We start from the raw sequence: 17,202 nt of genomic DNA on the forward strand, positions 1-17,202 counted from the left end.
GTATGTTAGCAGAAGTTGTTGGTTGTTGGAATTGTCTTCTCGCAAATATGTGGTCGATGTTTTGGGTCAGCTTGTGTCTGCTAAGTGGACCTGAAAATGGGAGCCTGAGTGAGTACCCAAACCCACAGCAAAAGGGGACATTACAGAGACAAAGAGGGATCACAATGGCTTTCCCTCATAAGATGGAGTTAAATGGCCAGAGTTAAAAAGTGGGGGAGGTCAATTAATAAGAGCTCAAGGAGGGGCGCAAAAAACCACACAGCTTCCATTATCCATGGATTTTGCTCTGTAAATGAGGAGAACTAGAAACCCGGTTTCTTCTTGGTGGGTCCTTATCAAAATGTTAACACCCCCATCTAGGGTTGCCAAGTCCAATTTAAGAAATATCTGGGGACTTTGGGGGTGGAGCCAAGATCAAGGCTGTGACAAACAAAATTGAACTCCAAAGGGAGTTCTGGCCATCACATTTAAAGGGACGGCACACCTTTTCAATGCCTTCCTTCCATAGGAAACAATGACAGATAGGGGCACCTTCTTTTGGGGCTCATAAAATTGGACCCCCTTTTCCAATCTTTTTGAAACTTGGGGGGTATTTTGGGGAGAAGCACTAGATGCTATACTGAAATTTTGGTGCCTCTACCCCCCAAAACAGCCCCCCCAGAGCCCCAGATACCCGCAGATCAATTATCCATGATTTTCTATGGGAATAAATCTCCCTAGGGAATAATAGAGTTCCCAGCAGCCATTTCCCTCCCCTCCCCCCGCTTTCTGACGACCCTGAAGCAGGGGGGGGGCTTCCAAACTGGGGGATCCCCTGCCCCCACCTGGGGATTGGCAACCCTACCCCCATCCTCTGTCCCCATGCAATGCCCAATTCTCACTGAAGCAGAAATGCTATCACACCTCATTGTATGGCTCAAAACTCTCTTATAGCTGTTAGTTTAGTGTAAGGATGTTAGTTTAGGGAAGGGGTCCCCTAACTTGGGCCCGTGGACACTTCTGGAATTCTGACAGAATGGTGGGCACAGCCACAAAACGACTCCTACAGGAGGCAGAGCAGACCACAAAATGGCTGCCACAAGAGGCAGAGCGAACCACAAAATGGCTGCCGCATGACAGAGTGAACTACAAAATAGCTATCGCAGGAGGCGGAGCAAACCACAAAATGTCAGTCATGCCTTTCAAAATGAATATATTGGTTAGAAGTATGTTGTTGCTTACATACAGCTCACCTGTCAGTCACACAGTGAAGCCGCTGGCAAAACAACTTTTGGGGGAAAAATCTGCTGATCAAATCTCCAGTGGCCAATCAGAAGCCCTACTGGGCAAAGGCCCCACCCACAGGCAGGCAGCAGGGAGCATGTGAGCGTTGGCCTCATGTCAGCTTTGTTGAGCTGCACAGAGGGTGGTGTTCCTCAACCATTTTCCTGAAGTTCAGTAGGGGAGGCCTCTGGTCCAGTAATTTCTTGAAATGATGTTGAAATGTGTTACAACCGGAAGTGAACGAAGGGAAGTTGCTTCCATTTGAATTTTGGGGCCTTAAACAATAGGCAAGCCCTTCCCCTGTTGGCACCTCCTCCCACACCCTCATGCATAGTGTTGCCAACCTCCAGGTGGCACCCGGAGATATCCTGCTATTACAATTGCTTCCCGGACAGTTCTGGAGAAAACAGCTGCTTTGGAGGGTGGGCTGTACGCCATTGTGCCCTGCTGAGGTCCCTCACCTCCCCAACAACCCCCTCCCAAGATCCCTTAGTCAGGCCCATGAGGGCGTGCACACAAACACACAGAGTGTCTTCAGCCAAGCATTTTTTTTTCAGACAATCTTCCTTTAATACAAAGTCAATATATATATCTACATACACCGTGGTCCGAGTAACCACTTTAAACTGTTTTCGTTTGGAAATAACAGTGTGAGAGCAACAGGGGCTTTGCTTTCATACAAAGGAGGGAGGAAAAGAAAAAATTAAAAAGGGGAAAGAAATTTAAAAAGGGGTTTGTAACCCCTGCCTGCTTCTCCACCTCCCAAATGCTGACCTTCCTCTACGTTGTACTTAAAGAACCTCTTGGTGTACCTGGAGTAAGCAACTGAGGTGGGTTTCGCTCTACACCCTCTCCCCCGGTTGTGTGAAAACCCCTCTGGAAAGTAACAAAAGTGAGGAGTGATATAAATCAATGGCCCCTCTTGGGGGGTTATTTCAGTACCTTTTATATTGTCAAAGGTGGGGGCTCAGCTGTAATCCAGAGAACACACGGTGAGTGTGGAAACAGGGTACAAACAACACCGACATTCTGCCCCCTCCTCCGTGCCATATTGTCCTCAGAAGAGCTGGAGAGGGCGGAGGGTCACACGTTATCCTCACAACGTCCCTGCGAGGTAGGGTAGGCTGAGAGAGAGTGACTGGCCTGAGGCCACCCAGTAATATTAAGGCTGAGCAGGGATTCGAACCTCGGTTTCATACATCCAGACTGCACGTTATGTTGGTGCTGCCTTTGGAAAGGGATGTGTGTGAATCTTTTCCTCCTGTCACAATCCCAGGGCTGTCATTTCTCCTCCCCCCCACCATGTGGGGTACAAACAGCTCCAAGTGCCTTTTAGCCTCAGGGAAAGGGGTCTGAGAGCTCCTCGGCCTCTCCCTTCCTTGAAAAAGCTACACTGGGAAAAGAATGCCCCCCAGACAAACAGGACAGCAAAGATAACACATTGTTTGATCCAAAAACCCCACAAATCCTGGCCCACCGACTTGAGTCCAGCATTCCCGCCTGGGATGGGGGCCTGAGAAGCCTGCTATCAACAGGGTGTTTCTTGACAGGGGAGATGCGCGCCCATAGGGCTGGGGAGCTGCATTCCAAGTGGCCTGAGTGGGCTCATGCTTGGCTGCCAGAGAGAACCTTCGGGGTAGTCCCCCCTCCGCCACCCCAGGGTGCCCCACTCCTCTGGCTCTCCACTTTCTGGTGTGGCTCTGAAATCCCAGTATTTCCCATAAAACACAGCAATCTAAATGTAATCTCCCCTCTTGCCATTGGTCCTTTGCTGAACGGGCGTACAGACATGATGCCCAGAGGAGAAGGGAAGGGACTTTTCCCACACCCACTCCTCCAACCTGACACCTTCCAAAAACTTGGTACGCCTTTTTTGAAAGGGGGGAAAGAAATATAAAAAGCAGCAACATTTTTTGTTGTTGTCCATACATGAGCAGATTAAACTTTTTTTTAAAATGGTAAAAAAAGCAGTATGTAAAGTAGTGTTCTTCCGCATGATGCGTCTCTCATGTACCACAGCCATTACACATAACATTTCTACAGTGAAAAAATAGACTTGTCTTTGAACAGAATATGAACAAATAAGTAATTTTTTTGTAAATTCATTGACTGATATCTTTTGTAATTTTTTTACATATTTTTAAAAAGGAAAAAAAATACACTATTTGAAAAAAAAGCAACAAAAAATAATGTCACTTGCTAAGTTACATCAATAGCTTTAAAGAAAGCTGCTTGCAGGTATCTCCTCCGGCCGTTTATCTCTGCTTCGGTCTAGTCCTGCTCGCAGTACAGGTTGCCTCCCCTTGCTGAGTACACCCCTCCCCCACGCGGGGCGCTCTCTCTAAAATCTGCCATTTTCCTCTTTGGCATTGGGGGGAGAAGGAGGGACGTGCCCACTAAAATCTGTGGTTGGGAAAGTTCATTTTGATATGCAAGTGGGAACCCGCAGTTTGAGTGGAGGATTCCTTTCCTTAATAACAAAACACATTTCGTACCTTGCATTGGAAAAGGGGAGGTAAGCGGGAATGAACCAAAAATAATCAGAACACAGGGAGATGGGGGGGGGGGTTGCCAGGGGGAGAGTGTATAGAAAAAAAGATGCTCCACCCCCATTTTCAAGATCCTGTGTTTCGGGTCCCTAGAGACTCCTTATTGCATGATGGTTTTGCTTTCTGGCACAGAAAACTGAGGAATCTGAATACACAAGGAATGTTCCAAGTATTGAAAGGATGAGCTATGGAAACGGGTGGAGGGGGCAGAGACACACCCTCTCTTGCATGGTGGCAAAAACACCCTGAGTCCTGCAGAAGGACAGAGATTTTCCCCCAGGCAATTCTTTTATGATGCATTCGTTTGGTGTGAAGTAATTCACTGTGTTTCTGTGTGTGTCTTGTCTCCCCACCCGGACCTTTGGCAAACCTGCAAGTGACTTCCTTTAAAGATTTTTCCAACTAGATTAGTATGTAAACTGAAGCCTACAACAATAACCTCATTGCCATGGTCCAATCCTTTCCTCGGCGATCTTTCTCTAGCCTCTCTCAGCTTTTGTCCCAAACCAGGCTGCTGTTTTCCAAGGTGGGTGCATGGGGGGCTCAAGGGTATTTTCTCATTGCTAAAAAAAGTTTCATTAAGTGTTTGGATCAGTTCCGCGCTGTCCACGCGCTGCTGTCACTTCTGCACCGTGAACACCAATGAGGTAAGAACAAGTTCGCCACTTAAAAAGGAGCCTTCTTCCTGAACCGCCTCCCTGCTTTGCGGTCCAGGCTCTTGAAAAGAAAAAGGAAAAACCAACCCCAAAACAAACGCCACAGGGGGTCCCGGAGCCATAGGGGGTGTGAGTATATTTTTTCCTCAACTACTTCCTGGCTTGCTCCTCTTTTCCCCACTGGAGTGTCCAAAATGGAAAACGAAAATAAAAAAGGAAATGTTTTTCTGATCCAGTTTTTGTGTGTGTGTGTTTTAAAAAGGTCAAGCTCACCTCTCCAGCTGGGAAGGGGCCTTCCGGTACTTTAAGTGGTAAAAGAGTCCGCAAGATGGATGGCTTTTTGTGTGTTTGTTTTTTTTATGTTGCATAGTGATCAAAACTGCCCAGGTATTCCAGCGCTGCTTGATAACAGAACTGATATTCATCCTGGAGAAGAGGAAAATGGGAGGGAGGGGGAGCAAAGAGAGAAGAAGAGGTTATAACACGCAGGCCACCTGTGTGAACACCAGAACAGCTCTGCGTTGCATCAGAATCCATGATCCACTTAGGTCAGCTTCCTGTTTCCAACTAGATACTTCCAGAAGGCCCTCAAGCAGGGCATGGAAACCAAGCAGCGGCATTTAGAGAGTAAGAAAACTGCTCAACATGAATCTGTCTAACCCCTCCCTTTTAAAGTCAAGTAGTAGTCATCCCACATACTGCACAAATATTACAAGCTGACTGCTGTTTGTGGGAGTTCTTTTTCTCTATCCTAAATCAAAGGCCCATCTATCTTGTGAGAAAAGGAGAAAAACATTCTGACCGATTTCGCATTCACCCTCCGATGCTCTGACGTTCGTCTTTTCAGTGCGGCATCCTTCTGATTTCCCACTATCTGCCCTGGGGCTTCAGCCTGTGTTGGCATTTTTGTGCGGCAGAGAAACTGCTAAAAACAAGTTTTGCTTTGCTGCACAAAAACACCGATCTTTGCTGAAGCCCCGAGGCAGATAGTGGGAAATCAGAATGACAGCGCGCTGAAAAGAGGAATGTCGGAGTGGTGTAGGGTGAGTGCAAAATCAGTCTTTCTCTTCTCCCCATTTTCTTCATCCTCAGCATAATTTCCTTTTCCTTTTCATCCAATAAAAAGCCCTATGATACATCACTCTTGAGCAGTGGATAGTTGTCAATCACTTTTCACCCAGTTGCTTTTAGTTTTGTTGAATATTTCATCCAATAAGGCCCAATTATCAATTCAATTCATATGCAGTTCCAGGTGCCATGTATACTGTGAATAACATTATAGAATGGGACCCCAGCATTAGCTTAAACTATAAAATCCTGTGCCATAATAATTTCATAATCATGGATGGGCAATGCCATAGAGATCAGACACACTAGCCCTCCTTGAAGACGGCCTGAAAGGGAACTAAATAACCAGGATAATATCTATCCTCCAACATCCAGGTCTCTAGATAAATATGATATCGAAATCAGATAAGAATCTTCTGGTGTCCTCACAGGAAACCTTGGAAGCCCAGCCTGCCACATTCCAGTTTAACAGTCTCCTGGAAGGAGATACTCAAGCTGGGGACTGGGTAAATCAGTCAACACTGGGGTTAACGGAATGAATTATAATGGTGAGTTCCAGGGGAACAGGCTAAGTTCCCACTGTCTTTCCGGCAAGGCACATGTGGATAACTCTTTCTGTGGAGATATTTCACAGGAGGAATTTTTAGCTCTGCAGGAATCAGTCTCCCTCACAGGGTTAAATTGGAGATGGATTTCCAATTTTAACAAATCGTTGTCAGTATTCTTCTCTACAGCAATGAGGTGAACTGAACTTACAATACTATCACTGGCCTGGTTCTTAGTAATCAACACTGATTTTTCTTTAAGATTCTCTGGCCTGTCAATGATGTTATCTGTTCCGTTTTTGGGAAGGCACAAAAAGACTGCATTAGGCTGGAATCTGCCCCGACCAAAGGCTCATCCTTTAATAAGTTTGAAAATGTGGAAGAGTTTTTTTTAGGGTTGCAGGCAGTTCGTAGCTGTTGCAATCAAGCTTGAGCATGAATTATTTTTTACTGGGGAAAGCACAGGGACCACAAAGAAGATAGTGCAGTTTCATGGGGAAAAGTGGTGTTGGTGCAAGAGAACAGAAACATCTTTTAGGGATAATTCTATGTGAAATGAACCACCGCTGTGTGTTTATAATCAGTGCAGGAACCTGGGGGGAAACAGAACATATGTGTGAGCCACTTTTCTCTAACAGGGACAGGAAGGACCTAAAAAAATTCAGATTGACATCTCTGACAGAACGATCAAGGAGATAAGCCAGATGCTTCTTAATGTGCCATTCAACAATTCTCCCTTGAAAAGGACAGTGATATTTTACAAGATATTAGCATCAGGGTTCCTGTAGCCTTTCTATGTGTTATTTTGTAGCCTCTTTGTAAATTGTTCTGAGTACAGGAATGGGTTCCAGACAGAACCTGAGGTAATCTATGACCCTCCAACTTGATAGACAGGGCTTGGTACAAGGCCTTGGTACATTTTATCATAAATCTTTCCTAGGGTTTCAGCAATTAGAAAGGTCTGAGAGGCTAGAATCTGAAAGGTATCCACAAGTCCTTTTCCTCAGTGAGTAGGTCAGGAGAGGTCAACATGGAATTAAGTTTAGGCAGTATAGAATAGACAGGAGGGCCTGGCGTGACTTGGTCCATGGGGTCGCAAACAGGTGGACTCGAGTGTGTGACTGAACAACAACAACAAAGTATAAAACTGGGAGTAAGTTGCAGAGTTGAAGAATTGACTTGTGATTCATTTGCCTCTAAGAAAAAAGCTATCTCGTAGAGGCAAAAAATGATTACTAGTTTTAATATTACAATCAAAGAAATATCCAGCTTAGTTTGCTTTTTGGCTGGAAACAAAACAAAGATAAAAGGAAAAGGCAAGGCAGAATAAAAGCTCAATAAATGGAGCAAAGGTAAAATACTAGAGCTGAGATAAGAGGAATTAAAATGAACAGATAAAAGGAATTAAAACAAATAGATACAAGCTAAGATAGTACGAAAGAAAAAACCCGGAGCATTGCCTCAGAGCATCCTGCAAGATTGCTCCAGGACCAGCACTTCTTGACTGTTGAAACCCTGACTTCTCTTCCCCCTTCCTTAAAACTGAGAAGGGAGGGAGTTAGAAGTCAAATACATAAAAAAGTATTGACGCTAAAACAAAACTAAACAACTCCGTCTCAGCAGAGCACAGCCTACAAGTGTCTAATCCACCTCCTCATAAAAGCTCTGAGCATAATTTAATAAGCCTCTATTGTGTCCCCTTCTCCATGTTACCTTTTCCTGCACTATGTTGTCCTTCTGGAATGTTTAAAGACAAAATTAAATATACAGCACCTAGGGGTTGAGCCTGCTGTGTGGTTAATCATTGAAAGAAAGTGGAATAGGGAAGGAGTGCTCATCACCCATCCCTTTTGCCTATGCCAGGGATGTCCCGGTTCAAATCTCACCTTAAGCACAGAAGCAGAATGGAGCTGGAGAGAGGCATACCACTGCACGGAAAGTGGAAGGAAAGATGCTTCCCTTCTGGCGGTCTCTAGGCATGCCTCCCTTGTGCCACCTTCTGCTTCTGGTCCCACACAGTTTGCAGGTTTGGGAAGTGATACAAAAACCTACTGAATCTGTAGAGCAGAGCCAAAGGGGGAGGGGAGGGGTGTACACAGGCCGAAGTCTCTGCTTTCCATTTTCCAACTCATACTATACTACTATACTACCTCATACAGCTCTTTAACTTATTAATTTTAAGCAGATTACTAAAATCTAGATAAAGATAGATCCCACTTGAATGGCTGTGAAAATCTATCAGATATATAAAATTTCACAGCTGAAAGTGTGATAGGTCTGTGATTATATTCTAATAAGAGGTGATGTCTCCATATGAAAAACCAATCAGGGAGCCCTGTTTTGCCAAGACAAAAGGACTTTTTATTATATAAAGGACAGAAAAAGCTAGACCCCATTTGAATGGCTGTGAAAATCTACCACAGATACATAAGATTTCACAGCTAAAAGAGTGATTGGTCTTGGGCTATTGTCTAATAAGAGATACTGTCTTCACAAGATCTATATTTTGGCACAAAGGAAGAATTAAAAGATTTCTAGGCTCAGGAAAATGAATGCATTCAAAGGTCACATGATACAAGGTGTCTGCACTACAGTCGCATACTCTGTCAGAGAACGGTTTCTTAAGAGACCTCCCTTGCAAAACTCTAGATGGGGCATTAAGGCACACCGACATAAAGGAAACTCACAGGAGTGCAGCTCCTGAACCTTTCTGAGAGTATCACCTTCTTCCTTCTGAGAGTTCCACCTTGTTCACTGAATAGTAAGTGCAGCTGCATAACAATCCCTGGATGAGCTCCACAACCTATTTTTCTACAAAATGACCCCTGGGCACACCTATAGCGAGGTACAGTCAGATGTGAGCCATAATCAGGGAGCTCTCCAGGTGGAAGAATACCAGCAATTTGTGTAGAACAAACCCATGCTCTACAGATGGTGCTGTTAAAAATAATTTCTTGATCATTCTTGAAACTGAGTAAATTTTAAGGGGGAAAGTCTTCAGGAATCGGGGTGGGAGACAAGCGGCTGCTTCACTCCATCCTTCAGGAAGCAATCAGGTTCCCAGTGGAGCTCAGCACCAACTCTCCTGGCCCTGTCATGTGGCTCTCAGCCACGGATTGCATGCTGGGGGTAAGGATTCCTGAGACAGTGCACATGAAGCCAAATGATCAACATGCTAAGTATTGCTGACAAGAAACTCAAGAGAGTCCCTCGCAGACTCATGCCAGCTTGGAAGAGTCCCCCCAGCTCCAGCTGGCCCCAGACACCCAGGGCTGGTTCACACAGAAGTGTCTGAACACTCAGTAACTCAGGGCTTGCGGTGGGGGGGGGGGGGGGGCAGCCGCCGAATATACAAACAGAGTAGGTAGAGCGGTCATGTTTTGTGTGACATGATGCCAAATCTGTGATGGCACTTTGGCAGCACAAAGTATTGTCTCCTGGTCCAGTCATCTTAAAAGAAGCCCCCCCCCCCCCCAGCTTTTCCAGTGTGCAGGCACCTCTGGAATTCTTACACAACACAGTGGGCACAGCCACAAAAATGCAGCCACAAAATGGCTGCTGCCGCAGCTTACTTTCAGTTAGACAGTGACTGCGGTGGCAGCTGCTGCCAAAAATCTGCACAGCTTAATCACATCTCCAGTGGCCAACAAGAATCCTTGCTTGGAAATGCCCCACCTAGCACTGCCGCTTTCTAGAAAAACACTTGGTGGGCACCAGGAAAGGCATCCACAGTGCACCATGGCGCCCACAGGTACCACATTGGGGATCCCTGCTCCAGATCATCTGGAGAAGATGAACGTGGCGTAACAGACTGCTACACATGCAACTTCTGCACTGCATCACCTCAGGTTTGAGGGAGCCGCCTCCATGCGTGTGCAGGAGTGCAAGTGATACAGCCTGTGTGTGTGCGTGTGAGCCTCCTCTGACCTCCGTCTGCACCATGGCAGGCCTTTGTGTCCGCAGCATCTTCACTGTCTGGAAAATGTCCACCACTCCCTCGTAGCGCATCCTTTCCAGCACGATGCTCAACGTGATGAAGACGCCGGTCCTCCCCACGCCCGCACTGCAAAAAGGAAGGAAGACAGACAGAAGGTGCATCATGGGAGAGTCAGTCCAAAGCAGGGAGGCCTGACAGGGGAGGGATGAATGAAGCATGGAATCCTTCAGGAGGGAACTGGGTAGTTTCAACACCTGCCCACACCTTTGCAAAAATAAATCAATAAATAAAAGAGGCCTTTGGGGGGAGGGCTTTTTTTGGGCTTTGTTTTCTTTTGAGCTTTTCCCATGTTGTACAAATACCAACTCTTGTGTTTATAATGATAGGATTTTGGGCTATATGCCATGTGCACATCTCCTTTGTTCTGGCAGAGGCAGAGAAGATGGCTTGTTAGTTGGGCTACAATGCCAAGTCATCTAGTTGGAGAGAGAAAAAACGCCTGGTGCTTTGCTGAGGATTAACATGCCCCACCCCCTGCCCTGTGAGTGGCAGATAGCAAAGCCAAGCAGCAGGTGTGTGTGTGTGGGGGGATACTGCCTGCTGACATCACACTGCACAAACTCCTCTGGCAGGCTCCCCAGCACTGCAGGCCACCCCTCCCCCCCAGCAGGCTTTACTAGGATGTGGATTTTTAAAGTGCAAAAACTGTTATTCACTTGAGGGGTGTAGCATCTACTTGGCATGCAGAAGTCCCAGGTTCAATCCATAGCATCTCCAGTTAAAGGCAGTAGGTGATGTAAGTATTTGAAGGGCTGTCACTTAAAGGAGGGCAGGAAAGAAGAAGCCAAAAAAAGCCAAAGGGGGGGGAGTGCCTGCAGGACCCCGCAAGTGCTTCTGCTGAGGCGACCCTAATCACCTCGCTTCCAATTGTCTGCCCCCCCCAAGGCCCCACAAGGGGGGCAGAAGACCAGCACCCTGACCCCCAAGAAACCGACCAGCCGCCCTAAGGAAGCGGTGAAGAGCAGCCTCGCGGTGGTTGAGGAACGGGAAAAGGACATGCTGCTGTCAGAGGAGCTGAGCGACCGGCTTGGGCGTCCGAGCCGGCAGGAAACGGGAATGACCTGCTCTAAAGGGTGCCAACCAGCAGGTCGAGGAGGAGCCGGCACCGCTGAGGGTGAGCGTGACGGGACGGTTGTATTTTGTAGTAGTGAAACTGCTGAACCCTAAACTGAAAAGGTTCATGCAGGTACGGGCCCTAATAGACTCAGGGTGTAATTGGGAACTGATCACCCCCAACCTAGTAGATGCTCTGGGACTCGAGAGCTCTCCGCTCCCCTGCCCCATGCAGTTCAAGCAAATGGACGGGTCGGTGATGTGAGGGGAACCGTGCAGACTAGAGACTCAGGTCTTGCCGATGGGGATCGAGGAACACTGGGACCAGGAGTCCTTCGTCATCGCCCCCTCCTGCTCCTATCCGGTAGACTTGGGGGTGGGCTGGTTAGAGAAGCATGAACCCCGCATAAGGTGGGGGGCACAGACAATTAGGTTCATGGACCCTCTTTGCAGAACGCACCTCTGGGATCCGGCCTGGGGCCCGTGGGCTCCGGTGGCCAAGGAGAGGGCTTGTATGTCGGTGGAAGAGACCCACACTGTCCTGAAGGTCTACCGGGACCTGATGGGGGTATTTAGCGAACAAGGGGCGAACCAGCTACCCCCCCACAGGAACACTGACTGTGCCATAGAACTAATCCCGGGGGAAACTCTGCCCAGAGCCAAATTATACCCCATGGGCTGGGCGGAGAAGAAGGAGCTCCGCAAATTCTTAGACCAGAATCTGGAGAGAGGATTCATCAGACTGGCAACCGCCCCCCACGCGGCCCCGGTACTGTTTAGGAAGAAGAAGGATGGCTCGCTTAGGCTTTGCACAGACTTTCGCGGGATTAACGCGATTTCCACGACCAACGCCTACCCCATCCCCCTCATCCGGGACTTGTTAAGCATGGTATCTGAGTGCAAAATCTTCACCAAGCTGGACTTGAGAGACACGTACTTCCAAGTGCACATTAAAGAGGGGGACGAGTGGAAGACTGCGTTTAACACGCCCATGGGACAATTTGAGTACCTAGTCATGCCTTTCGGATTACAGGGGGCCCCAGGAGTGTTTATGAACTTTATAAACGATGTACTAAGGAAGTTTTTATTCAAGGGGGTGGTGGTGTACCTGGATGACATCATTATTTATTCCCAGGATGAACAATCTCATGTGAAGTTAGTGAGAGAGGTGCTAAGCACTCTGTTGAAGCATCAATTGTATGCCAAGTTGTCTAAATGTGAATTCCATAAGACGAATTGGATTATTTGGGCTTCCGGGTATCGGGGAAGGGGTTGGCCATGGACCCGGCAAAAGTGCAGGCAGTACTGGAATGGGCTCCCCCGAGAACACGTAGACAGCTCCAATCATTTCTTGAGTTCGCAAATTTCTATAGGACCTTCATAGAAGAGTTCGCCCAGATCGCCCTCCCTCTAACAGAGTTACTGAAAACCAAGGGGAAGGGGCCAGAGGCGAAGCGACCGGGGGCCTGACTTAATTGGAGCCCGAAGTGCCAAACGGCCTTTGATAAACTGAAACGCTTATTCACTAGTGAGCCGGTCTTGAGCCACCCCGATGAACAACCACCCTTCATTGTGCAATGTGATGCTTCTGATGTGGTCGTCGGAGCCATGCTAATGCAGAAAGATGGGGAGGGGCGGCTAAGACCTTGCGCCTATATCTCTAGAAAATTCTCAGGCGAACAGAGGAACTGGTCAGTGTGGGACAAGGAGGCTTTTGCAGTGACGTTCGCTCTGAAAACGTGGCGGTCCTGGCTGGAAGGAGCCAAGATGCCGTTTGAGATCTGGACCAACCACAAAAACCTCGAAGCCCTTACAGGCAAGAGGAAACTGAGTAAGAAGCAAATTCGGTGGGCGGGATTCTTCTCCAAATTCGACTTCACGCTAAAGCACATCCCGGGGGCGAAAAACTTCCTAGCAGATGCGCTGTCCCGCCTACCGCAACATGAGAGCCAGAAAGAGGAAGTTGTCGACTCCTTAGTTCCCCCCTCGCAGGTGGCTGCCACAGTAACTACACAGTCGCAGAAGAAGAGGGACTTAGGGGAACTGGGAGCCGAGAAACTGGCCGTGGAGACGGAGAGGGAGGGGGATGCCCGTCCAGGGGACATTCAAAAGAGAGGGGACGGACTGTGGTATAAAGGGGAGAAACTCTATGTTCCCAAGAGCCTAAGAGCGGAAGTGCTGCAATTCTGCCACTCAAATAAACTGGCCGGGCACTTTGGCTACGTCAAGACGCTCCATTTGATTAGTAGACAGTTTTGGTGGCCGTCCCTTAAAAAGGACATGTCGGAATTCATGGCCTCATGCCCCATCTGTGTCATGGCCAAGAAAAGGGGCGGTAAAGCCCCGGGGCTGCTCAAACCCCTGGAAACGGCCAAGCGCCCCTGGTCAGTGGTGTCAATGGACTTTATCGTAGAGCTGCCACCCTCCCAAGGGAAAACGGTGATCTTAGTGGTAGTAGACACGTTTTCCAAACAAGCCCATTTTATCCCGTGTGCCCAATTGCCTACAGCAAAGAAACTGGCCCTCCTGTTTTTCAACCACGTGGTCCGGCTTCACTCATTTCCTGATAAGGTCATTAGCGACCGCGGGCCACAGTTCGTTGCCAACTTCTGGCGGGAGTTTTGTAAACTGGCCGGAATAGAGCAGGGGTTGAGTTCTGCCTACCACCCGCAGACGGACGGACAGACGGAATGCGTGAACGGGCTTCTAGAACAATATTTACGTTGTTTCATTAACCAAAGACAGTCCGATTTGGTGGATCTGCTCCCTTTTGCTGAGTATGGGTATAACAACAGCATGCATAGTTCCACCAAGGCTTCCCCCTTCTCAACCGTCCATGGGTATGAAGGGAAGCCGATGCCACTATTGCCAGGGGGGACCCCTTCCCCTGAATCAACACCCTTTGAGCAATGGTGGCAGGGGCCGAGCGGGAGCTGGAAAACCATCCAGGAAAATTTAGAGGCGGCCAAATAAAAAGCAATATGACAAGTCACATGTCCCCGCATGGGATTTCAAGGTCAGGGACTCAGTGTTCGTGTCTACTAAGAACTTGCCTCTCAGTCAACCCTCTAAAAAACTGGCATACAAATTCCTGGGACCCTTCAGAATTTCGAGGGTGGTCAATCAGGTGACAGTAGAGTTAGAGCTGCCAAAAATGTTTAGTAAAGTGCTTCGGTTTAGCACCCTCGAGAACCTGCCCCACAACCTATCCTGGTTGGGAATCAGAACCGTCACAAAGTCCAAGAAATCCTGGACTCTAAAGTCAAAAGAGGGGTCCTACACTACCTAATAAAATGGAAACACTTTCCCTCCAGCGAGAATGAATGGGTAGCAGAGAAAGATATATCAGCCCCAGACCTGATTAAAAGGTTTCATCAGAAATGCTCTAACAGGGCAGTAGAAGCAGCTTAAGGGGGGCAGTATGTCAAGTCTGAATATAACTCTGGCTCAACCAGAGAGCATGCTGGGTAGAACCAAAGTAGAACCAAATGCTGCTAGTGCCTCTCTACTGTTCCCCCTCCCTTTCCTTAGAAGCTCTCCCTGCTTTGAAATGGTGATGTGTGAAAAGTCTTATCTGAACCTTCTCAGTCCAGGCCTGTGGGAGTCATAGGAGCCTAGTAAAACATCAAGGCCACTATGCCTAATCAACATGAGAATGTACTAGTAACATCTATGTGTGAATATCCCCTGCACAATTTCCCTGCCCGTAGGAATGCTTTTGAAGTGATCTTTATATGCAATGTATTTACTGTATGGTTTTCGTCTCTTCAAACCCTGGCTTAGGCCACAAGCATCCAGTATCAATAAACTAGCTTCTTTGTATCTACATCGACTCGTTATTGAATATGCAGACTTGACAGGAGGAGGATATTGGATTTATGCCCTGCCCTTCGCTATTGGATTTATTGGATATTGGATTTATGCCTTGCTGATCCTGCTTTAAGCAGGGGGTTAGACTAGATGGCCTCTATGGCCCCTTCTGTGATTCCATGAGACCCTGGAGAGTTGCTGCCAGCCTGAGTGCACAATACTGAACATGAGGGACCAGTGGTCTGATTCAGTATCAGGGAGCTTCATGTGTCTGTGAGTCAGTGTATTATTTTGCAGGCAGCAGATCTGAATCAAATCCTCGCTCAGCCACTCGGAAGCTCACCGGGTGGGTGGGCCAGCTCTGGTCTCGCACAGGGTTGTTGAGACAATAAAATGGAGATGAGAGAAGAAACGTGAAAGCAGCAGCGCTGGCTCAGGACCAGCACTCTGCTTCACACAGGGGCCAGCTGGATGCCCTAGAAGCCTTAGCAGCAGGGCACAACAGATCAATAACTTCCCTCGGCGGCGGTATTCCAAAGTAAACTGCTGCTGAACATGGAGGTTCAATGCAGCCATTGTGACTAATAACCATAGACTGGATTTGCCTAATTCCCTTTTCAAGGGTTAGAAAGATTGATAGATCTATCAGTAGCCACTGACAGACCTATTCTCCATGAATCTGAGGGGAACGTTCAGAGGTAGTCTAAATCCCAGAGCCAGGGGGCAACATCAGGGGAAGGCCTCAGCCTCTATGTCCTGTTGCTGGCCCTCCAGAGGAAAAACAGGTTGCTTACCTGTAACTGATGATCTTCGAGTGGTCATCTGTGCAGTCACACACATGGGTCTTGCCGCAGGCAATGGATCCATACCTCGGGGTCTCCAATAGCTCGCCTACAGCGTTTTTCGGCGTGCTTTCTGCTCGCCTTGGGGAGCAGGCATCGACTGAGCATGCCTGGAGTGAGCGGGAGGCGCCATTCCCACTCAGTTTCTTCCAGCCGCTACTGACAGTCTACAAAGGTAAAAACCAAGGCAGAAAAAGCCAGCAGAGGGGAAGGCTGGGTGGGCGTGTGTAACTGCACAGATGACCACTCAAAGATCATCTGTTACAGGTAAGCAACCTGTTTATCTTCATCTTGGTCTCTGTGCAGTCCCACACATGGGTGACTAGCAAGCTGAAAGTCAAGAAGGAAGGTGGGTGCTGGCAAGAAAAAAGCATTCTCATATTTACAACGTATGCATGAACTCACCTGGGGTGATTTCAGTGGAAGATGGACCTGAGGACCGATTGGCCAAAGGAGGCATCCTGTCTGGCACAAATGTCCAAGGCATAGTGCGAGACGAACGTGGATGGCGAGGACCATGATGCAGCAGCACAGACGTCCTCTAAGGAGAAGCCCTCTAGGAAGGCTGAGGAGGTCAAGACTGCTCTAGTCGAGTGAGCCTTAAGATCCTCAGGTAAAGGTTGCTTAGCAACTTCGTAACACAACCGGATTGCAATGGATACCCACTTAGAGAGTCTCTGGGTAGAAATTTTGCGTCCTCTTTGAGGATTGCCGTAGGCCACAAATAAGTTAGGGTCCTTACGGAATGGTTGTGTACGAGAGAGGTAAAAGGACAAAGCTCTTCTGACATCGAGGATGTGTAGAGCACTTTGTCCATAGTCTTTAGGATTAGGAAAAAACGTGGGCAATGAAGCAGAAGTTGAAAGATGAAATTTCGATGCAACCTTGGGTTTGAAAGCAGGATCTGCTCTCAGGACCACTTTGTTCCTATGAAAAACTGTATAAGGTGGGTCAGAACGGAAGGCACACAAGTCACTGGCTGCTTGCCAGAAGTGAGAGCAACCAACAGGGCAGTCTTCCAAGAGAGAAGATTAAGGTCCACAGTGGCCAAGGGTTCAAACCAGGGTTTCATAAGTTGTGAAAGAACTAACGACAAACTCCAAACTGGCACAATCGGTTTGATAGGAAGGTGAAGGTGCAACATGCCCTGGAGGGATGATTTGGACAGTCTATTGGAGAAAACAGTCTGACCGTCAATAGGCTTGTGGAAAGCAGAAATGGCTGAAAGGTGAACCTTTAAAGTAGAATAGCTGAGCCCCGACACTTGTAGAGATAGCAGGTATTCCAGGATCGAAGGGAGAGGTACAGACTCTGGATCAAGTTGTTGAGAGGATGCAAAGGAGCAGAAGCGCTTCCACTTGCACTGGTATGAGCGCCCGGTAGAAGGTTTCCTAGCATTCAGGATAACTTCCGCTATTC

The 17,202-nt window shown here is 47.9% G+C and overlaps 1 protein-coding gene across 17 annotated transcripts in view; it reads right to left on the bottom strand.

Annotated features, from left to right (window-relative positions):
- Positions 1-1,808: 1,808 nt before the first annotated feature.
- Positions 1,809-17,202, bottom strand: part of PTPRS (protein tyrosine phosphatase receptor type S) — a 422,866-nt gene continuing 407,472 nt past the window's right edge. For all 17 annotated transcript variants that reach the window (XM_060232878.1, XM_060232884.1, XM_060232883.1 and 14 more), the window contains 2 exons: positions 10,009-10,144; positions 1,809-4,894 (listed from right to left, as the gene is read on the bottom strand). In XM_060232878.1, coding sequence (XP_060088861.1) covers positions 4,826-4,894; positions 10,009-10,144 — 205 coding nt within the window. In that variant the 3' untranslated portion in view covers positions 1,809-4,825. The remainder of the gene's footprint in view (positions 4,895-10,008; positions 10,145-17,202) is intronic.

Source organism: Heteronotia binoei, chromosome 2 (assembly GCF_032191835.1).
Source record: "Heteronotia binoei isolate CCM8104 ecotype False Entrance Well chromosome 2, APGP_CSIRO_Hbin_v1, whole genome shotgun sequence".
In the NCBI taxonomy this organism is placed as follows: domain Eukaryota; kingdom Metazoa; phylum Chordata; class Lepidosauria; order Squamata; family Gekkonidae; genus Heteronotia; species Heteronotia binoei.